The sequence below is a fragment of the Zosterops lateralis genome, assembly GCF_965231275.1.
Source record: "Zosterops lateralis genome assembly, chromosome: 1".
Lineage (NCBI taxonomy): Eukaryota > Metazoa > Chordata > Aves > Passeriformes > Zosteropidae > Zosterops > Zosterops lateralis.
Window position 1 is genome coordinate 23,597,014 of NC_139762.1, and position 23,278 is coordinate 23,620,291.

General features: G+C 38.2%; 1 protein-coding gene across 2 annotated transcripts; it reads left to right on the forward strand.

The window, feature by feature from the left end:
* Positions 1-199: 199 nt before the first annotated feature.
* On the forward strand, positions 200-21,869 carry STEAP2 (STEAP2 metalloreductase). 2 transcript variants are annotated; one of them, XM_083863529.1, is made up of 5 exons: positions 200-252; positions 4,881-5,402; positions 7,040-7,567; positions 9,556-9,720; positions 15,956-21,869. In XM_083863529.1, exons 2-5 carry the CDS (start codon positions 4,911-4,913, stop codon positions 16,238-16,240), a joined length of 1,470 nt encoding a protein of 489 aa, XP_083719655.1. In that variant the 5' UTR covers positions 200-252; positions 4,881-4,910; the 3' UTR covers positions 16,241-21,869. The 2 variants fall into 2 exon arrangements, with proteins under 2 accessions (XP_083719655.1, XP_083719654.1); XM_083863528.1 differs by lacking the exon at positions 200-252 and having other exon boundaries at positions 4,597-5,402.
* The last annotated feature ends 1,409 nt before the right edge of the window (positions 21,870-23,278 follow it).

A 23,278-nucleotide genomic window follows, 5' to 3' on the forward strand; every position in this document is an offset into this window, starting at 1 on the left:
ACACTCTTCCCGATGCACCCCAGGATACCTCTGGCCCTCCCGGCCGCAGGGCCACACGTGTCGGCTCATGCCCACCCCGTCCCCCCGAGGCCCGCACGGAGCGGCCCGGGCGCGGTGGCGGCGGCGGAGCGGCCGCAGGGGGCGGGTCGCAGCAGCGGCGGGCGAGGCGCCGCCTCTCCGCCCGCCCGGCACTGCGGGCCCGAGAGCGAGGAGGAGCGGCGGCGGCGCGGTGCTCCCGGCGGGCGGGCGGAGGTGAGCGGCGCCGGGGCGGGACGGGCTCCATCTCCGCCGGGCGCTCCTCGGCGCAGCCGCCGCTGGCGGGGCTCTCCCTGCTGCCTGTCGCGGCGGCTCCCCCGTCTCCGGGCAGGCTCTGGCGGTGCCGGCGGAGCGGTGCGGCCCGGCCTCGGGCAGCCGCGGGGGCGCTGCGGTACCTGGCGGGGCCGGGGAGCCCCCTCCCCGCGGCGGGCGGGCCCGGCGGGCGGTGGGGCCGCCGCTCCTGTCACGGGCGGTGTTGTCGCTGCAGCTGGAGATGCCGGCCCGGCCCCGGGCCCCGCCGAGCTGCTCCGGGCTGGATCCCCCAGCCCGCCCGGGGGCACCGGCCCGCGCCCCGTTAGTGCCCGCCCGGGGGAACCGGCCCGCGCCCCGTTAGTGCCCGCCCGGGGGGCCCGCACAGACACTGCCCCGGCGTGCCCGGGTTCGCTTCTCCCCTCCCGCAGTTATTTGTCCAGGAGCGGTTTTTCACGTGTGTTACCGTCTGGCTGACATAGCTCTGTGATGTTCTTTTAGTCTCTTAAGACCATATGTCAAATCTGTGCTTATTTTATTAATTTTTATAACCCTGAAATCAGTTAATTCGTAAAAGAACAGATTTTTTTTTTGAAATCTGTTCCTGAACAACTCACCTCACCTGCTTCTTATATCTGCTTCCCATTTATTTACTAATTGATTGCACAATAACTTGATGAAAAATCTGTCCAGGTGCTGAAGTTAGGCTAAGTCCTTGTTTTCCTTAGTTGTCCTCCCTTCTTTTAGCAATATGTGCTAGTCTGCCTGTCTTGTCATCTCTTTAGCTCTGAAGATGTCACTTTGGTCAGCATTTTAAGCATCAAGGGCTGATTTCTTAAGTGTCTGCTGGCTTGAAAATTTTTATCTTATCTTTAACTTTATCCTTTACTCTTAACTTACCTTTTGTACTTTGACCTCACTGTCTCCCCACAGAAGGAATTTCTTTAAATACCTACTCATAGTTAACTTTTCTGCTCAGGGCTGAAATAAAGAAGACATTTAATAATTCATCCTACTTTGTAAGAGTTATGACTTGTTCCTTTTCCTCTGAAGCTTTAAACATTGTCTTCTGTCTTTTGGCTTTTTATTGTATTTATGGAACTTTTACTTGTTGCCATTTATTTTCTTCACTAGTGACAAACTCACTTCTGTACCATCCTTGTTCTTATTTTATCCCTACATGATGGCACTGTCTCTTTGTCTTTTTATAGTGCTCCTTAGCCATGCACACAAAGTTTTCTGGGTTTTTTAGTTGTGTGATTTTTCAGGTCAGGAAAGCTCTCCTGTTGCAGTTGAAACAGTCTTACACATTCTTGCCTCTGAATTGCAGTTATGCATTTAATGTAGTCCTTTCAGTAAATGCAAGCTCTCTGCTCCTGTACATCTCTTAGATTATTTGTCTAAAAGTCATGTCAGCCTGTTCCCTTGAGGGTTTTTTGTGAAGTCTGTTAGTTTGATTCTGTTACTCACACTGTATTTTCCTTAGAACAGGCAGTGAGAAACTTTGGCCAGCAGGCCAAATTCAGCTCACCAGAGCAATTCATCACATCCGAGTCCTGTGTGCCCACTCTCCCCAGGATCCTTTGGACTAAAACTGAAAGTAGACTGCAGTATGATTAAATGGTACTGGTGGCCCATTTCCTTATGGTGGCTCCCTTTCAATCTCAGAGTTTTGCAGCACGTTCTGGTTACATGATATGAACTAAAATGGGCTGCTGTAGTCACATAGTGAAAGCTTACATGTTCTGTCATATCCAATTACATCTTTTATCTTCTTATATATTCTCATCATGTTCCTTGGTGCAAACCCATCCTCATACGGGAAATACTGGTAGTTTGGTCATGTGTTAAATACGTTTCAGGTCACGTGGTCAGGAAAAAGTCAATGGTTTTTTGAGAGCATGCATAAAAATCTTTGTGCTCTGCCAGAAAGATTCACTGTTAGAATCTTTTCTTTGAATACTAACTTTCACATATTGCTTTCTGTCTTTAACTTCTGAGTCCAGTTTCAGTGAGTTTGTACCTTCTAGTCAAAGCTGAAATGAAAAGTGCCCATTCTTCTAGTAGCTTCCTCTAATTTCTGAAACACAAAGCTGCTTTTAATTGTGGAAGGTTGTTCACCACACATGCTCTATTACTAGCCAATGACTGGCTAATGTCTCCTACTGCTGATTAATTACCATCATATCAGCTTTTGGATGGTGGTTCAGGAAAAGGTTCTGTGTGGTAGGTTGTTGATTGCTCCCAAGACAGCAACCTTGTGGTTTCTTTTTGCTCCTTCTTGTTGGAGTCCAGGACAGAAAACCAACCCGAGACTTCTTATGAGCTCTCCTCATTGCTGCTTTAATTTTCAGAATTTATTCCGTTCTACAATTATATTGGCTTTGCCTGGCATGACTTTGGTAGCAGAGTGGGGAGGAGTGCTGTGGGGGTCGTTTCTGTGAGAAGCTGCAGGAACCTTACCCTGTGTCTAATGGGCTCAGTGTCAGCTGGGTCTGGGAGGGACCATGGCTGGCCAGGGCCCAGCCCATCAGCTGTGGTGGCAGCACCTCTCAGTTAACATGGATAGGAAGGAGAAAAAAAGTAATTGCTGCTGCAGAAGAGAGGATGAGAATATGTGAGAGAAACAACTTGTGTAGACACCAAGGCCACTGAAGAAGGAGGAGGAGGTGCCCTAAGCCCTGAATTTTACATTCTCCTGCAGCCTGTGGTGCAGGCCATGGTGAGGCAGCTGTCCCCCTGCAGCCCATGAGGTTCATGGTAGAGCAGAGATCCACCTGCAGCCCATGGAGAAGCCCCACACAAATGTAGGTGGATGCCTGAGAGGGGACTGTGACCCCATGGGAAGCCCACATTGGAGCAGGTTTCCTGGTAGGGCTTGTGACCCCATGGGGACCCACACTGCAGCAGCCTCTTCCTGAAGGATTGCACTCTGGAAGGGCTCCTCACTGGAGGAGTTTGTGAAGAGCTGTAGCCTGTGGGAAGAGCTCACACTGGAGAAGTATGTAGAGGACTCTCCTGTGGAAAGAACCTCATGCTGGTGCAGGAGAAAGATTTCTCTCCCTGAGGAGGAAGCAGCAGCAGAAACAGCATGTGATGAACTGACTCTGATGTCCATTCCCGTCTCTCTGTGCTGCAGAGGGGGAGGAGACAGAGAATTGGGAATAAAGTTAAGACCAGGAAGAAGCTTATTAGGGTGAGTGGAAAGTGTTTCTTTAGGATTTGTTTAACTTCTCATTATCCTGCTGATTTTGATTGATAATAAAGTCAGTTAAATTCCCTGAGTAGAGTATGGTTTACCTGTGGTGGTAGTTGGTGAGTGATTTCTCCCTGCCCTTATGTCAGTTCATGAGCTTTTCATAGTATTTTCTTTCCTCAGCCCAGGTGAGGAGAGGAGTGATAGAGCAGCACCATTTTGGACACCTGGCCTTCAGCCAGGGTCAGCCCCCCTCAACGATGCAGAGCCACCTAGGTCATAACTGTGGTTTTGTGTGAAGACTTCCCTCCTGAGGGTTGTTTTGTTGGTGTTTAATGTCTTTGTTAGAGCTTTATTGCAGTTCTGTGACCAAGGATATAGCAGTATTTATTTTATTTTTCTGCAAGCCTTAGCATCTGTTTTTCTTCAAATCATCCTTTACTACACTGAATTTGAGTCCTAAAATTATCTTCCCTTTTATTATTGTGTGAAATCTGTCTCTTCCTGCCATTAGCTTTTTATGGAAGGCTGTCCCATGTGTTTGTCTCCAGTATTTATCTTACTTGCCTGGATAGAAAATTGTGTTAAGCATATTTGTGACTCATGGCCTTGAATCCTTTACCCTTGCATCCACAGTTAATCCTTATATACATCCATGGCCAGACCAAGCAGTCTGACCTAGAAATGTCATTAGTGATCTTATGATTAGGTCTTGATAAATTTCTGTGTTGATTTTGCCATTAGATCCACATGGGCAGCCCATTTTCCAGGCTGACAGGTGAGTATATCAGATGGATGTTTGTCATGGTGCAATGACATTTGCAGCTTTGAGACTTTGCATCTCCTCCTTCATTGGCCAGGAGAGGATATCCCAATAATAACCTGCATAAACTTTTAATGGAATTCAGCTTCCTTGTACTCACTGATCTCATGCTGATCACAGGCCAGTGCTCTCTACATTCTACTATTTTCCAATTTTCTTTACATGTTTCTACTCATTATTCTATTGACCATTAGTCAATTGACCATTATTCTATTAACCAATAGTTTCAGGAGTACAAAGTTATCTTGTGGTCCAGTGTTCCAGGGCAGTAGAAGGTAAGAAATAGGAGAAGATGAAAAACAGTTGTTTACTTAAGTAACTGTATTATTGAAACGCTTAAAGTATTTTATGTTTCTTGTTTCTCCTTCTATTGGTGACATATTGCAAGACAAAATTGATTAGCACATACTTGAAAATATAATAAGAGACTTAGAACCAAAGATTTTGCTTCCAGAGTGTTAATGGATTTTGAGGTCTCATAAAATTGTATGATGCTGATTTTTCCTTCTGTTGTTTTTTTCTTTTTTCCTTCTCTCTCTCTCTCTTTTTTTTTTTTTTTTTTTTTTTTTCCTAGAGAAATCATTGTAGGTTTGGTGTCTTGAAAGTATGGAATCAATCTCTATGATGGGGAGTCCCAAGAACCTCAATGAAACTTTTCTACCAAATGTTGCCAATGGCATCAAGGATGTCAGTAAGGTCACAATAGGCATCATTGGAAGTGGAGACTTCGCTAAGTCGTTGACAATCAGACTTATCAGATGTGGGTACCACGTGGTTGTAGGGAGCAGAAACCCTAAACACGCTGCTGACTTCTTTCCCCATGTGGTTGATGTCACTCACCATGAAGATGCAGTAGCTAAAACAAACATCATTTTTGTAGCCATACGCAGAGAACATTACATCTCTTTGTGGGATCTCAAACATTTACTTGCTGGTAAAATTCTGATTGATGTCAGTAATAATACAAGAGTAGACCAATATCCAGACTCCAATGCAGAGTATTTGGCATCACTTTTTCCTGATTCCCTAGTTGTCAAAGGATTCAATGTCATTTCAGCTTGGTCACTGCAGTTAGGACCAAAGGATGCCAGCAGACAGGTAAATGTTTTTATTTGTATTAATTTAACTTATTTGTAAAATGGAAATTACAGGAAATATAACAGCCAGAACTTATGAAATTTACATTCCCTGACTTAACATGCCTAAAATGTTGGATGTTTAGCTTACATTTTAGTAGCCAATAAAACCTTCAGAGTTTAGTTCATCCCACTGTAAGACAAACTCAGTGGTCCAGTTTTTCCCTTGTGTTGCCTGTTTGTCTTTAAAGATTGCAGAGGAAATGTGGATAGCAGCTTAGAGTAAACAACTTACCTTTTGGTGACTACAGACAGAGGAGAAGAGCTGGGTATTAATATTTTCCATAGGAAATTCCTTCATGTGTTTCCATATGCTTTATACAAGGGTGGAGACAGTCTTTCCCAGTGCATTTTAGTGGCAGCATTGGGGTGAACTATTGAAAGAAATGCACAGAAATCTCAGGTCCCAATCGCAGAGCTTGAAAATCAGCTGTTCTAGAAATGCTTGCATTCAATGTAGCAGCAAAGTGATTGAAAGAAATTATCTAGCTTGTAGAGTGCTCCAAAATCATAAATGTGAGGGAACAGAAGCAGGCACATGTGTTTCTAAGTGATCAGTCATTTAATCCAGCACTGCTTGGGCACATCATGTTCAAATTCCTTCCCAGTATGTTTTGTAAATCCATCCTGCGTATGGAAAATGCACCTTTATGTTTTTCATGTTTTGCTGAAGTGATGTAAAAGATTTAAACCTGTGTGAGCATCCAGTACTTCACAGCTTTATGAAATCTGAGATATACATAAGAAATAACTAATGTAACGTAACTGCCAGAGACTAAATTGAGTTTTATGGCACTTCAGGTAGATCTAAATGGAATGGAATTGATATGGAATTAGCATAATTTAAAAAATAACTTCACCATACTTTTTTTATCCCTTTCAGAAAAATAATTCACTTCAGTCAAAACAGATCATATTTGCTTCAATGCAGATGATCAGCAAATAGCATTGGGCAACCTATAGCCATTGTAAATTTTAACAGAACCTTGAAGAGCTTTATAGGAGTACACTTCTTTCGCTGTGTAATAAACTGGCCTTTAGAAAAAGGTCTTATTTGGCTGCTAGTTTTTGTCTTTTCTGTTAAATGCTCAGATCTGAAATCTGTGGAAATCTGGGTTGTGAAATAAGGCTGAAATTGTTACCCATGAAGAGATTACACAGTTCACTGCTTCCCGTTCTGTATGCTATAGTTGTTTAAGGGTCATCGTTCAAGATTCCTGTATTTTTTGAGAGATTTGGGATTTTCTGAAATGCTTTCAGCTGTTGCTTCAAGTTAATCCAGTCCTGTAGACATTTCAGTATGACAGGTTTCAGTGTACAGGTTACCAAGACATCCCCCATTATTAAATCCAAGAGAAAGCCGATTTTGTTTTGATTACTCTGTTGATAAATCAATGTGCATATTTGCACTTTGGCTAGATTTTAATGTGATTTTATTGTCATATTGGTGATATAAGCTGGGATAAAGTATACAGTTTTAATGTTGTGTTGTAGTTATGATTTGGAAGCCCTTAAGTTTTTGGTGGGTTTTGCTAGTTTTTTGTTTACCTTTGAGTCTCCTTCTCTGACTGTGGATAAATCCCTTGACTTTCCCAACAGGTCTATATATGCAGTAACAATGTTCAGGCTCGCCATCAAGTTATTGAGCTTGCCCGTCAGCTCAGTTTCATTCCTATTGATTTGGGGGCATTGTCATCTTCAAGGGAGATTGAAAACCTGCCTCTGCGACTGTTCACCCTGTGGAAGGGGCCTGTAGTGATTGCCATTAGCCTGGCAACATTTTTCTTCATCTATTCCTTTGTCAGAGATGTCATCCATCCCTACATGAGAAATCAACAGAGTGACTTTTACAAGATTCCCATTGAGATCGTGAACAAGACTCTGCCAATTGTTGCTATCACTTTGCTTTCTCTAGTGTATTTATCAGGACTTATTGCAGCTGCTTATCAGCTTTACTACGGCACTAAGTACCGGCGATTTCCTCCTTGGCTGGACAACTGGCTCCAGTGCCGAAAGCAGCTTGGACTGCTCAGTTTTTTCTTTGCTGCAGTGCATGTGGTATACAGCCTCTGCTTGCCCATGAGGAGATCGGAGCGCTACTTGTTCCTTAACATGGCATATCAACAGGTAAGACAGTCTTTAGTTCTGTGTGGGCCTGATATTTCTAGGTCTGAGAGACTTTAGCCTGCTAGCAGCTGCTAACTTTTTCCCAAGGAAAAATTTCTCAAGAAAGTTTCTTCTCAAAACAATCTTGGAAAACAGCTATCCTTTCTCAAAACAATCTTTCTCTAGGTGGTGTTTTGCTGTTTCTCTAGTTAACCAATGAGATTAAAGAAGTGTCGTTCCTATTCACCAATCGTGTTAAGTCTGTATCTGAAGACCTTATAAAACATAATAAGATTTAGAAAATAAAGCCTTCTTTTTCTATACTCTTTGCCTTCTGAAATATTTAGAGTCTTTCTTTCGTGTCGTACAGCGACTGTTCTGTAAGCCAAAAACGCCTTGGCTGAGTGCACATGGCTCCTGAATATAATAATTGGGTTTTTCTTAATTTGCCCTACTGCTATTGGCACAAAACATTGTGGGTTATCTTACGCATAGGTGGTGCCAAATAAGGAGACTAAAATGAATATCTCTGCATTTTGCTCACCTTGTGGGTCAATCAGCAGTCAAGTTTGTGTGATAGGGGAATCAAGGACACATCCTACTGAAATTTCTGATAGCAATATACACAAGAAGAATGTAGGATAGACAGGATAAGAGCAATAGCAGGAAAATTCTGAGGTATGTTCCTCCCTATGTATACTTAACACATGGGGGAGGTATGTATATCATAAGTGCATTTACAGATATTAAAAGTATGATTATAGCATCTGAAAGGCAGATGCTATAATCATGCTTACACATGCTTACACATATTTCAGTGTTCCAAAAAGAAAAAAAAAAACGATGCTGCTATTTTGTAACATTTTGGACCAATGCTAAAAATACTTACTCTTTATTTTATTCTTTTAAAATTCTGTGGACATCACCTATTGCAGGCAATAGAAATTGACTCATAGTTTCCAGGAACAGGATCTTGCATAACCCTGAAACATTCTCCCACAAATCTGTCATCCTCTAGAAGAGGGTCTCATGCTACTGTCAGTGAGACAGCTTTTATTGTAACCTTTAAAGTGGGAGAAAAGCAGCATTGCCAGAAAAACAGCATTGCCGTTCACCACATAAAATCTGTAGGAAAGAGAGATGTGACAGAACAGAAAAGAAAACCAAATAAGGAAATAAAATCAAATGTAACAAATTAATAGGAAGTGTCACAAAGCTCTGAAAGAGCTAGGATCAAAAACTGAACCTAAGAGAAAGATAGGAAGGGCAAAACTATAATAGCAACAAGAATCCATAATTCACACTTAAAATTAGTAATACTAAAGATTTCACTGGTACTTTTACTGAGAAATTATTTTAGTTTTAATGATACTGTAAAACTCATTTGCAAATATTTCTGGTGCACCTTTTTCAAAACGTGCCATATTGCAATAGTTAAACTGGAAGTGGAAAAAATAATTGAATATCTCAGTTTCTTAGTTGTTAAGGGCCTGAATTGTTTCTTTTTTTCTGGTGAAGCTCTCCAGTAAGAACCATCTTGGAAAAATCTGATGTCAATAGTGAGAGAAACAAGCTTGGACTGAGCATAGAAAAGCTGAAGGAAATGATTCTACACTTTTTCTAAATGTAACAAACTAAAAATAAATTGCAAGTTTATCCAACTTATGTTGCAGAATTTAAGTTTGTGGAGTTTGAAGAACACAGCTCCTTTTCTACAGTGAATAAGAATGTGCAGAATTACCTGATTTTATAACAGTGTTGTTGTAAATGGTGTAAATGTTACATTTTCTTTTAGCATTTCCATGTTTAACATGTTTTTAACCTAGCAAAAGCCAATACCAGCAGTAAGGAAATAGTTGTTTTTCTCCACAGCGTGAGGAAACCTCTGAAATATTTGACTCCATTTTATAGTTGTCTTGTGACTGTGAACTCTAAGTCAGCAAAATAACTTCTGTTGGTTTTTTGAATATTCTTCAGAATAAAGTTCTTCCTTTCTGCTCTTTCATCAGGTTCATGCAAATGTTGAAAATTCTTGGAATGAGGAAGAAGTGTGGCGAATTGAAATGTATATCTCCTTTGGAATAATGAGTCTTGGATTGCTTTCTTTGCTGGCAGTAACTTCCATCCCTTCAGTAAACAATGCCTTAAACTGGAGGGAGTTCAGTTTTATTCAGGTGTGTTACTTTTTTAATAAGGGGGTTTTGGTGTTAACAAGAATTCCTTGATCACGATCATGATCAACATCATAAACAAAAGCTCATTGCTATGTGACAAGAGCCTTTTTTTCTTCTGTCTCTGGTAATTCAATAAAAACAACAATTACTTAGCAAATATGTTACCATGAAGGCACATTAAGCATTTCATGAGTGTTAGAATGGGACTTTTCATTTTACACTTGATCTTAAATAACCAACATAGCTAACACCAAATGATCACTAATCTTTTCCATTTCCGTTCTTAGAATTTCTTGCTAAATTCAAACTAGATAAATTTGGACAAACCTGCTAAATGCAGTGATACTGATGAGATACTTGCATAGGTAGATGTACACAGCTATTAAACTTGAAGACTTAATTTACCCTGCAGGATTTTTGTTGCACAGCTCTCTGACAGCCATGGTGCCGTTGATTAAGTTTTATTTCCCATCCACTGAGGGACTTGACACAGCTCTCCAACTGAATTATTCCCATTAGCTGAACATACCCACTAGTAAAATATGAAGCTTTGCTTAATAAAATCAGAGGCTTTTCAGGGCCATGGCACACCATTTGTTGCCTTCCTTCCTCAGGTAAATACCTCAAACATGCAAATCTAACCAGCATAAAATACTAAGAAATATGGGCTTTAATGAACAGCTCAGTGCTTGCTCCTATACATAATTGCAGTAGTTTTAGGTAGCAGTCAGGTATAAGAAATTTTACTAGGATTCAGTCAGGTGAAAATTCCTAAGAGTGCACAGTTTTGGGGTTTGTTATGTTTTGTTTTCTGACCTTGGCTTTAGTACTGTAGTCTTAGCTCAGTCTTTTCTGATTAACATTTTTTTCAGCTTAGCCTAATAATATTGCCTAATTCTGAGTCCTGTTCACTTCAGAATGTGAGCACTGACTTTGAAGTTCAGGGCTTGGGTTGCACTTCATAATTTACAGACATTTTAAAGAGAATGGTGGGGAACACTTCAGTGGCTGTAGTTGTTTGAGGTCTGTCTGTAATGTCTTCCCTTCCCTTATGATTTCTATTACTGGAAAAGTGCAGACGTACAAAAAGTTTTTTAGACCTACAAAAAGTTTTCTGGCAAGTTTTTCAACATGGAGTAATCCTGACAGAACTGTTTATTCATGGTCATGGCCTAGAGCCTTCAGATAGACTAAATACTCAAGTCTATTGTTAAAACATCTCTGCCATCTGGAATTCTCTGTGTGAGGACAATAGTACTGCTGTTGGGTGATATAAAACATTAGTGGAAAAGGGGAAAATATGCATTCACTTGTGACTGACATGATGCCTTTATCTTGTAATAACTTCCAGCCACACACACAGCATTTTTGTCTTATTTTTCCTTACTCATATTAACAATTTTCAGGTTTGTGTGACTGAGTCAAAACACACACAATAATCACAATGATGTATCTACAACTACATATTTACTGTAGTTATTTCTGCTATAAATTAAGTCAAAATAGTTCCAAATTTATCTGTCAGTATTTTGAGGAATTTTTTTGGGAATAAGTTGTTTGCTCCAGATGTATGTTACAGTTCATACTGCATTATGTGCAGAAGATAACTGGTATTGGTAATGAACTATGACCATTTGCAATTCTTAATCACAAAAGTATTGAGCTACTAAAATTTTCCTTAAAGTTATTGAGTATTTACTTTGTCATTAATTCTCGGGATAAAAGTTATTCTTCATTTATTTACTTGTCAAGAAAAGTCTTCTTGCTTTCTTCAATCAGAAAACAGACTTTGAGTGATTTCTTACTACAGTAAAAGGAGTCTGTATTTCTGTGTTTCACTGTCCCCAGTATGGAAGGAGAACAGATAAAACATAATATTTATGCTCTTTTATCTTTTTCTTCTACTGAAGTGCAATGCAATGAGGGAAAATTCAAATTAAATTAAATTTAATTAAATTAATTTAATTTAAATTTCTCAATTTCTTCTCTGAGTCAGGGGGACAAACAATGGAACTATATCTTATCATCCCATTGCTGCTTTTCTTTTCAGCTGGGAAAAGCAGTATGTCTCTAGCATTAGTGCTGAATCTCAGATGATTTGCCACAACAGCTGCTGAACTTGTTTCACATCTGGCAGATGAAGAATCAGTCAGTCAGCCACTCAGACAGTGTCCCAGCTCAGCACTTTCCACTGAGAGCAGCATATTCTTGCTTGCTCATCTTAATAAATGCAATTTCATCAAAATAAGGGTCTGGCCTCTTCTAAATAGGTTTACCACTAGAACATACTCAGTCTTGAGTCCTACTAGAAAATCTGAGTTTATTAAAATGTACAGTATAGCCTAGCCTTGTTCCAGTAGAAGAAGCCCTAAGCAGCATTTCCCCAACCTACAGCAGTTTAAACAGTCTTTGAACACAGTTTTCCTAATACTCTAAAGAAACGCCAGTAGTTAATACTTTTGCACAGAAGTCATTGCTGCCTTTGATCTCCCAAATTATTCTGGAGATGCCTCCATTTTACCTAGCTAGGAAACACAGGTGTCAGCAGCCCCAAAAATTCCAGCCTGCTTCATCAAGGGAAAAGGGCTTTGAGAGGACAAGCAATGCAGGCTCCGCTCCTTTGCTCATAGTATGCAATGCGCAAAGTGAGATATGAGAATGTTTAATAGTGGAAAAGGAAATTACTGTGTCAGTCCTAGAAGGAGCATAGAGACCAGCAGAAAACAGGAACTGCTACACTACAGAGCTGACCACTGCACAAAACAAAGGTCTGATTATTTTGTCGTGATTTGGAGAGAAACACTCATAACATCCAAACAGAGAAAACACAGAATGAGACAGTGATGAAGAATTTTCTCAGTAGGAGATCCTAGATGACTGAAACTTAGTGTGAAACTTTGCAGTCAACGTAACCCAGAGCTAGGTTTACCAAGAAAAGCAGCAAGGAAGAAAGCTGGGGCTGCTATACTAACACATCAGTTTTCTTAAATGCCACTTCAGTATTCTTCTTTTTCTCATATATTTGGATAAGGAGCAAAGGAAGACATGGGCAAGAAATACAAAAGAATTCATATTTTGTCAGAGCAGGCAGAATAAACAGCTTAAATCAATACACTGTACACAGAAAAAAAAAGACATTTGTTGAAACCAGTCCTTGAGTGTTCAAATAAAATACAAGGAGATGGTGAACGTTGTTTGCAAGCTATGCTGCACTGGGTCCTTCAGTCTAGTGAGAAAAGTAAAACTGTATAATATAAACATAAATGACTGCTGCTTTTTTTTTCCAGTCTAAGACTTCAAGTCTAAATCCCATTGTTTAAAGTGGCAATGGACATAGCAGACTGGTTTTGAAAGCTGAGCTTCATTGTTTTTAGTAAAAAACCCCCTCACAAATCTGCCATTTGAGTGGTAGGAAGCTGACTTTTTTGTAGATATTCTTTTTCTCTGCTAGCACAATGCTAAAGTTTTTTGGAGACAGTGTGAGTAAAATATTTCTCATGCATACACTTTGACAAAAGCATGCCCTGCCTTGGTTCTCCCACAAGAATAGGATACCTTTTCCCCAGAGTAAAGAAGACTGAGGCCTGAGTATTTAGCAAGGTTATGGGTAAGATTCCAGTCAGAAGTTACTACCAACAATCGCCTGTTACACAGAGAATCTGAAGAATATCTTGCATAAATGTGGAATTTAGAAAATATCTTTTGTATATATAAATTGCTTGGAACTGCTGGATCATTGTGAATGTAGAAATTTCTGAAGCAGATTTGCCCCACAGCATATTTTTGTCTCTAAATACCTACATATTGCTGGTAAAGTTTTAGGGGTTTTTCTCTTTCATCTTTCCCGCTCCTCTAACTTGTTGGTTCCTTTCTCAAACAATACCAGTTTGTCCAGTTTATCAGTAGCCTTGGCTGGGAATTCCCCGTATTGGCTAAAAGCTTTGATCAGGAAGGAAAAGAAACAAAACAGGGAGGACCTGGAGAAAAGCTAAAAGATTTGGGAATCCATAGGAAATGTGCTAATCTATTACTCAGGTTCCAGAAAACACAGTATTATGGAAGATAATGAAGCAAAGCAGCCAAAGATACTCTTCCGCTTTTCCCAGCAGCCATCCTAAAGCCCAAGCAGAGGGTTGCCAAGAATTACAACTGATATTGCTGCTCATTACACTGTTCAATGTGAAGAAACACTGTTCAGTAAAGAAACAGTATTGTTTCTTGCTGTTTTCAGAAGCTCTTAAAACCCTCTGCTCTTAAAGGAATTGTTATCTGGAGCCTGATAATGTAATTAGGGCCCCAGATGAAGAACATAGCATTAGTAGCTGACAGAAGCAATAGCAATGTCTTTGTTAGTTTTTTAGATGTGTGGTTGAAATTGTGCAGTACACACTAGCACAGGTTCTACCAACACTTCAGAGAAGTATATGGCAGCTCTTCACAGGGCACAAAAAATAACTTAATAAATGTGCATCATCATATGTTTTTCTTGTTCTTTTGTTGTTAGTTTGAAATATACTGATGTACTTCTTAGTTTTCATTTTGACCATTAGATAGAAAGACATATATAGATGTCTCAAAACTATAGCTTGAAAATGGAATTAAAATAACCACTAAAATAAAAAATATTTGGAAATGACTGTATAATATTTCCCTTCTGTTTCTTTATTCAAGAATTGTTATATTTCTCATCAGTGATCCTGATGAAGAAATGAGGGATATGATTCACTTGTGCCCTTCTCGCTGCTGGCAGTGATATAACAATGAGTTCAGGACAGTCATACCAACAAAAATCTGCAATAACGTATTAAAATATCAGGTTTGATTGTTTGCTGTCCAAATTTCTTACCAGAAGTTCCGTTCAGATACTGCATATGCCATATCCATATCCTCAAGTGTTTGTCTAAATGTTCTGTTTACTATGGGATATTTTGGGAGCAAATTATTTTTTTAAGAAAAAGTATGCAGCATATCTAAAGGTTTAAAAAATGGTCCTGAAACCATTGACAAAAAAATACATAAATATTTGAAAGTTGACAAACAAGGCAACAATCTGAAGAAATTAACAGGAATATTTTCCTTTTATGCCATTATACCTGTGAATCCTTGCTAACAGTATTAGCTCAGGCATTCTTCTTGCCTTAGAAACTGCTTAATCTTGAAGTAGGAGGACTTAATTCTTTCACTACCTATTTTAGACCCTTAGGCTGCCTTTTTCTCTGTTTATCTGTTTGTTGGAATTAGACCATACCTTGGTAGCCTTTCTTAATGCTCATTCTGTGTTTCAGTTATTTTCTACAAATGTTTCTGAGCCCAAGTTAGTCATTACATCAGTTTTGGCCAGAAAGAGTTTTTCTTCATTTGATCACAACCAGAAGTCAAAGCATAGTCGTCTTCTTTTATCATGGCTGGGGAAAGTTAAGGTTGATGGATTGTCAAATCTGTGAAGCATTAGATCTACAGGGTCCTTAAAAAGGCAGGCTCACGGAACTGGTGAGTGACCCCTATTATCACCACCTTCTGTGGTAAGCTCTAGATTTTTGTGGTGAGAATTCTTCCTCTGCAGGCTGCTGTTGGAACCCTCACACCTTTTATCCCACACTGCCTTTTTATGGTAAACTGCACCACTTTGTGCTAATATGCCCAAGCTCTGCAGTTCAGATATTCCTGTTAACCAGTCAGCAACAACAGATGGAGAAGGTAAGGGACAGTTCATGGTAACATCAGACAAGTGGATGTAGGCCTTTGTGAGGCAGAAGTAAGCTGTGCATCTCAGAGTGATAAAAATATGCAAGTTTAGGCCCAAATCTCTTCCAGCAGAATTGCATTGTTCCATAATAAGGAATCTTGGAAGTGGTCTGTCCTCATAGTTAGGAAATTTAATTTCCAGTCACAATGGATGTTGTTCTAGTAACTACACTGGAATTGTTCCTTATTGGCATACTATCCTGAAGTTGACTTCCATTAGTTAGAATTTGAGCAGACATCATTTCAGCTTGGCTAAGGCCTGTAGATGTTAACAGAGCTACTCTGTAAACCAGTGCTCAGTTCAGTCTGTAAATTTCAGAATGTGAACTTAAAACCATATATTGCTAACTTGATGTAGTGGATAGGTAAGAGGTTTTAACTTGATGTCTAATAGAAATCTTAAAATAATGCAAAGAATGTATTTGAGCTGTCAGGTGAAGGACCAAGTGCTATTATATCTTTTTGTTTCCTGTTTTCTCTTTCTTCACAGTCTACACTTGGATACATTGCTCTGCTTATAAGTACTTTCCATGTACTGATTTATGGATGGAAGAGAGCTTTTGAAGAAGAGTATTACAGATTTTATACACCACCAAATTTTGTTCTTGCCCTTGTTCTGCCTTCTATTGTAATTCTAGGTAAGATTGTGTTACTTTTGCCATGTGTAAGTAGGAAACTGAGGAGAATTCGAAGAGGATGGGAGAAAAGCCATGTTATAGAAGAAGTAAGTGGGTCTGTGCCACATCTCTCTCCAGAAAGGATAACTGTAATGTAGATGATACTTGTTAACACTGTTGTGCCTGTTTGGCTTTGGGTTTTTTGTTATAAACTTGAATTTTTAGGAGTTTAGCTAAGTAGGAGTCTTTGTAAAGTCTTTCTTGACATATAGTACAAGCTCTTAACCAAACTATGAGAAGTTTATAACTAAAAAATTACTACTTCTGATAACTACAAATATATGTTTGTTTTGGATTACAGAAGGCAGATGATTATGAAATAAAATCAAAAAATAATGTTCCTTTGCACAGTTATATCACAATAGTATTTTATTAGAACCAGGCTTTACAGATATTTTTTTGACTTAGAGCATATTTGTTCAGAGTGCTATTTATCAATATGACATTTTTTGGGCAGTGCTTCTTCTATTAAAACCACATTTCTGTGTTAATGAGTTCAGAATATAAAATAATTTATTTAGAAAATAACCAGAGATTGAAACAAATTAATTTGTAATGATCACAGAATCACAGAATTGAGTTTGAGTTGGAAGGGACCTTAAAGGTCAGTGTTCCAATGCCCCTGTCATGGGCCTTGCCAACTTTCACTAGGCCAAGTTGCTCAAAGCCCCATCCAACCTGGCCTTGAGCACTTCCAGGGATGGGGCATCCACAGCTTCTCTGGCCAACCTGCTCCAGGGCTTCACAACCCTCACAGTAAAGAATTTCCTCCTAATATCCAATCTAAACCTACTCTTATTCAGTTTATGGCCATTCTGCCTTGTCCTGAGACTACATGCCATTGCCCTCTCCAGCTCTCTTGCAGGCTCACTTCAGGTGCTGGAAAGCTGAAATTTGGTCACCCCCAAGCCATCCCTTACAGGCTGCACAAATCCAATTCTCTCCACCTTTCCTCACAGGAGAGGTTCCCCAGCCCTTTGATCATCTCAGTGGCCCTGCCCTGGACTCTCTCCAGCAGGTCCATGTCCTTCCTGTGCTGGGACCCCAGAGCTGGGTGCCGTGTTCCAGGTGGATCTCTCTCCCCAGAGCAGAGCAGAGGGGCAAAACCTCCCTGCCCTGCTGCCCACGCTGCTTTTGGTGCAGCCCAGGACACTTTTGGCTTTCTGGGCTGTGAGTGCCCATGGCCAGGTCATGTCCAGCCTCTCACCCACCAGCACGCCCAGGTCCTTCTGGGCAGGGCTGCTCCACATCCCTTCATCCCCAGCCTGTGGATACTGAGGGTTATCCCAGCCCAGGTGCAGCACCTTGTACTTGGCCAAGTGTATTGCACATGTGCAGTATATTTATTTGTGTGTGGTTTTACACCATTCCATGATTTGAATATGCAAACCCAGTTTCAATTATGGTGTGATTGTATATCTTGTAAGCAAAGGGTATTGTACTAATACCATCTTTTTTTTTTTTTTTTTTTTTTTTTTTTTTTTTTTTTTTTTTCCAAAGTATTATGTAGGATTTTAGACCTTTGGCATTTTTTTATTTCCATACATCATATAATGAAGATTCAAAACAGTGAATCTTTATAGAAAGATATGTGTGTAAACTAATTTTTGATTTTTCAATTATTTTGAAATATGAGGAAATATTTTAAAACAAAAAGGAAAGCTGAGAATTCAGCAACAATAAAAATCCATTTTCACTGTGAAACTTCCAGTATGTTGGAAGCATCACAATACTCATATTCTGTATGTGTCTACACTGGAGTTTCAGTTATTATGTATGAATTTCCCAGAATGTGTCTTAAATTCTTAGTATCTTTTTGTGCAGATCCAATCTTCTATTTTTATATAAAGATCTAACTTTTACAAGTGTCTCTGGGATATGCCTGAAATTTTGAGAAACCAAATTATTATTCTTATACTTAAAAATCTCTAAACTTTGACATTTACATTTCCTGTTGGATTCTAAATAATATTTACAATTACTTATTACTACTGCTATATCAGTAGTAATTACTTTTCTTTAACAACCCAACTCAACTCATACCTTCAGGCTGCTACTGCTTAATTAGCAAAACTTCTATTTCAGTGAATCAGATTGTGCATTCGGGCCTAATATTCTTGTATTAAATTGTATTTTTCTTATCTATATTTGCACTGTTTAAAATCTCTGATTTTCTTAGCTAAACCTTCTCTTATTATTTATTACTTTCTAAGAATTTGTCCTATCATGCATCAGAAATATACAGAATTAAGCTTGAGTTGATCCTTAGACATCACTGGTCCTGTAAATCTCATTATCTCTGCTTTTAATGAATCAAACAGCTTTACAGCAAAAGAAGATTTTAGAATCAAACTCTGCCCACAGTTATGCCAGCCTAAGCCTAAAGAATTCATGTCAGTTGTTCATAATTTAATTAATTTCAAATTCAAAATATCTACAACAATTTTATTTTTATTCTAGTATTCAAATTCCCCAAACATACACGTCAATCCTGTGTGTATTCTGGGTTTGTTACAAAATGAGAGACAGTTGAATTTCCTTTCATTTTAAGCATGACCAAATCCAGAGATGAAAAATAAAATACTTGTGTAATGTTTTTTCAGAATTAAAGCATTTTTATATGTCTTTAGACATATTTTGTATTGAATGAGAGGCCAATGGATTCTTCTTGAAAATGGAGGTTTCTTTTGAAAAAAACAACTATGTTATGTGTGTCAACAGATATTTGATACTTTTTTTTTAGTTTACAAATTTTCAATTTCAATTAGTTGAAAAGCTCAGATTTATCCTCTTTTTTAAGCCTTGGTGATGGAGTCAATTGGAAGGGAAATAATTGATGATTTTATTTCACCATTTTTGGAAAAATAAATTATAATAACAGCTGTAATTGATCAGGCTAAGATCTTTGAGAGTTGTCTCTAGTAGCTGACAAGTGGCAGATGCTTCCAAAAAGAAAGCAGGTGTCCAGTGATTTTTTTTCCTAACATAACTTCTCAGCCTCTTGAAAATCAATAATTTTGGATTTATTTGAGATAGGTGCTGCCTCTGGATTACTGTATTTAATAGCTACGTTCTCCAAAAAGTTATCAAACACTTCAGAAATTTGAAACTTTCCTATTTTTTAACAGAAAAACAAAGAAGAAAAAAAAGTTCAATAAATCCATCAAATAAAAAATGTTTGCATTCCTTCTTTTTTTCAAAACCAAATAAGTCTGTTTAAGGGTATTTATTTTATTGTTCCTCCTCCAATATGCAGCTATTTCAGTGATACTGGTGGTGATACACAATTACGATACTTTTTTATCAAATGTTCTAGATATTAAGTGAAAAAACCCTGTTGTAGCTGGAGACAGACAGGAGCTTGAACTAGTACAAATGAGATTTTCATATAAAAATGAAGAACAAATACAATTACAACTTCTAACTTCACCACATCTGTTATTCAGCATTCCAAAAGGTGTATATCTTTTAAAAGGCTTGCAGAATTGAATGTCCTGGACTGTTTCCTATTTCATTATTGCAGAGTGAAACCACACAAGGTTGAAGCATTGCATTGTGCTTCATTTCTTTAAAGAAAAATTAACTTTAAAAATCCTAGAAAACATCAAATCTTGGAGAATTTTAATGAGATAAATACCAGTCTACGTTCTGTGCCAGTCCTGCTCATGAAACCTAATTAAAATCACTAGAATGGGCTGGTATAACTGAGAGTAGAATTTAGTACTGGTGAACAGATTTAGGCAGAAAGTACCAAAGTTGACAATCTGACTACATTTGAAAATTAAATATGCTGCTATATTATTTTACAGTCATTTTACATTTCTGTAGAACATGTAATTAACATTCATGTTCCCTACAGCTTTTAATTTTTTGATGCAATAATGATGTTGCAGAACTATGATATTGTACTAGCTGAAAATTACTGTCAAAGTCCACAGATATTGTACTGTAATGCATCCACTGACAGTATATACAGAAATGTATTGGCCCTCTTTCCTATGCAAAAGGTTACTTCATCATTACATTTCTTCAACAATGATGAAACTGCTTAATTTTAAACTGCCAAAGATGTCTGGAGAGAATAATGATGAGTCATTCCTATTTTCCAACTGTGTGTAGAAAATTAAAAATATGTTTTAGTTTTATATGTTATTTGAAAGGTTGAAATATTGAAGTATTAATAAATGGACAATATTTTTAGATCAACTATATGAAGGTATTTTGTGAACTATTTATGCTACAAAAATGACATATGGTTTCCTTTTATGCCATGTATTTAAGTCTAACTGGAATAGCATGTTGACTTGTGATTGAATATTTTGTAGTGTTCTTTAAGGACCAATTCACTCTAACAAGATACTGTTAAGCCTGAAGGTAAAAGACACTCATGCATTAGCAAACTTTATATCCAGCATAAGTTTAGTCCCACAAGGGATCTTTTATTCATGCGACCAAACATGTTGATTTCTGTAGAACTCACTGTATGACTTCTCATTGGAAAAATAATGGGGGCTAATTGTTTAGTTTAGATTGCCTAAATATAAACAACTAAATTAATTTAGACATCTTAGTTACTTAGGAAAATAAATACATATTTTGAGGAATAGCCTGCTATAAGATTATTTTTGTGTAGCTTTATATAAATTGCTTAACTGCGTAATGAAAATAAGTAATGAAATAATCCTTATTTCTCTTAGTTATTGTATAGTTTAAAAAATAGTGCTTAATATGTGATACAGAATTGTACACATATTATAAAATGGAGACCTCTATGTATTTAGCAACAGGTTGTTTTCCATGGATATTAAGATATTCTTTCTTAACATTGTCTAAACCAGAGTTCTATTACAAGTTCCATGTGTCTTAAATTCTATTAACAGTGGCAGCTATGTACAAGTTAATTAAGTGCACATGTTCTTGAATTATTTAAAGTTTTTGAGTTATTTAGAGATTAATTGTTTTGTAATTCTTTTGCAAGTTCTCTAGCTTGTGGTAATGGTTACTGTGAACTGGTGCCACATTTAATTTTTTGTTCCAACATTGTGAATTATATGATGTGCCAACATAAGAAATATTTTTATTTGGCATTAATTGCCTATAAAATAGTGTTTGTGTCTGTATGGTATTAGCTGCCCAACTAGCATTAAATAAAATAGTTAATTAAATAAGGCAGTGAGTTCCCAAGTGGCAATAAATTTCACAGGTGTGAATATAGTTAGGAAACAGCTTTCCTCTGAAATTTAGATATATCAGGTGCATAAAAATTAGATAGATTGAGTTTTTCAGTGTAATATTTTCACATATGCAGAAGTAATGAATGCATATGCATAGATCCTTGCAGACAGTGCATCTCCTAATACAGAAGATTTTGATTTCTTGGCTGTTCATCCTGTAGTATTTTCTATCAAGATAATGAATAATGTTGCAGTACTGATATTGTATCACCATATGATACTGCTTGAATTAATGAGATTACAGCCTTTAAAATAAGTGACACATTAACTGACTTGAACAATGATCTCTGTCATTATATATTGTTTCTCATGCCTTGTTGGCAATGTCTTACAGTGAGCATACTATGTCTCCCATGTGTAATATTCTCTTTGTAGTTGTGTTTGTCAGACTGTTTGTGCTGTCTCTCTGAACAGGGCTATTATAAATCATTAGTAATGCTCTTATCTATTTTTCCATAGACTGTGTTTTACACAAAAATCAATAAAAAATCAGTGTAAGGTATTTTGCTTTTTCTTCTGTGCTTATGCAGAATAAATTTTAGCTTGTGTTTATTTCTAATACATGGGTGCTCTGATCAAACATTTTCTCTGAGAGGTAAAACTTGAATGTGAGTTCATAAAAATATTATAAGGGCAATTTATTTATTTTTCAATATCCAGATAACAGCTTTTTCACACAGACACACTGGATAGCTATATCCCTTAACCTACTCTAAAATACTCTCCATGCTTTCAGAACACAAGAGTGAACACTACGGTACTGTCAGCATATATTCAGTCCACTTTGCATTCAACAAAAAGTTTGGCCATGATGAGATTACTAGGCACCAGTATGTTTGCCAAGTGTCCTCTTGTGTGAATGAAATAGAATTACTTTTCAAATTAAACAAGGAGGTGAAGCACTTGGCAGTCCTTAGTTTGAAAATACATAACTTTTTTCCTAAGAGGCTTATGCCAGCAGAAAGGAAAACAATACATGAGAGGTATAATGCTGCTTAACTGTCCATGAGCAGCATAAACTGTTCTGAGTTCAGAGAAGTAAAGATGTATGGGCCAATGGGGCTGGCAGCATTTGCATTGCTTTCACATTAGGTTACATAGCCTTCCCAGACTCCCAAATGGAATATAAGTATTTTTAAAATTCAGAACATTTAATATTGGCTTATGCCATGCCTAACCTAACAGTAACATTTTGGACCTTGAAGTTTCATTTCTTGGCTTTTATTTTTTTAATCTCCCTATTTCTCTATATGCTAGTCGATATTGTTAACTGAATACTGATATTATGCCAGCAGCTGGGGCTCCAAACTTACACCTTTCTCCAGCCTTACCTTGTACTGTACAAGAGTATAAGTTCTGTGTCCTGTGGTTTACTGTGTTTCCTTACAATAATAAAGATCAGTGTGAAAGTTCCCCTCAATTCCATACCACCCCATGACTTCAGCACTATATTTTAATAGTAGAGGCAGGTAAATCCAGATGTTGGGAGCTCTGTTGACTTGACAGGTTTAAGAGTGAGTCTAGTGCCAGCCACTTCAAAGGTATTTTTCTTTTATTCTCTGAATATCAAACACAGAAGGTCTGTCAGGACAGACAAAAAAAGGAGAATGAAAAGGAATTCAAGGAGTCAACAGACTTATAAAAGGATTTTAGACAGACTCTGATTTCTGTACTTTAAAGACCTCAGTGTCATATCTGACAAAGAGTGCAGGTGGCTTTGGACAGAGTATCCTGGTTCAATAGAGCCAAGGAAAGGACATCACTTGACTAGAGCTGAAGGACCCCCATTGCAGCACATGAACAGTATATACTGAAAAACAGTCCTTTAAAAGCTCACAACCTAGTTTGTAAAGCAGCAAATACTGAGTGCTAGAGGAAATAATTCACTCAGCAAAGTCAACA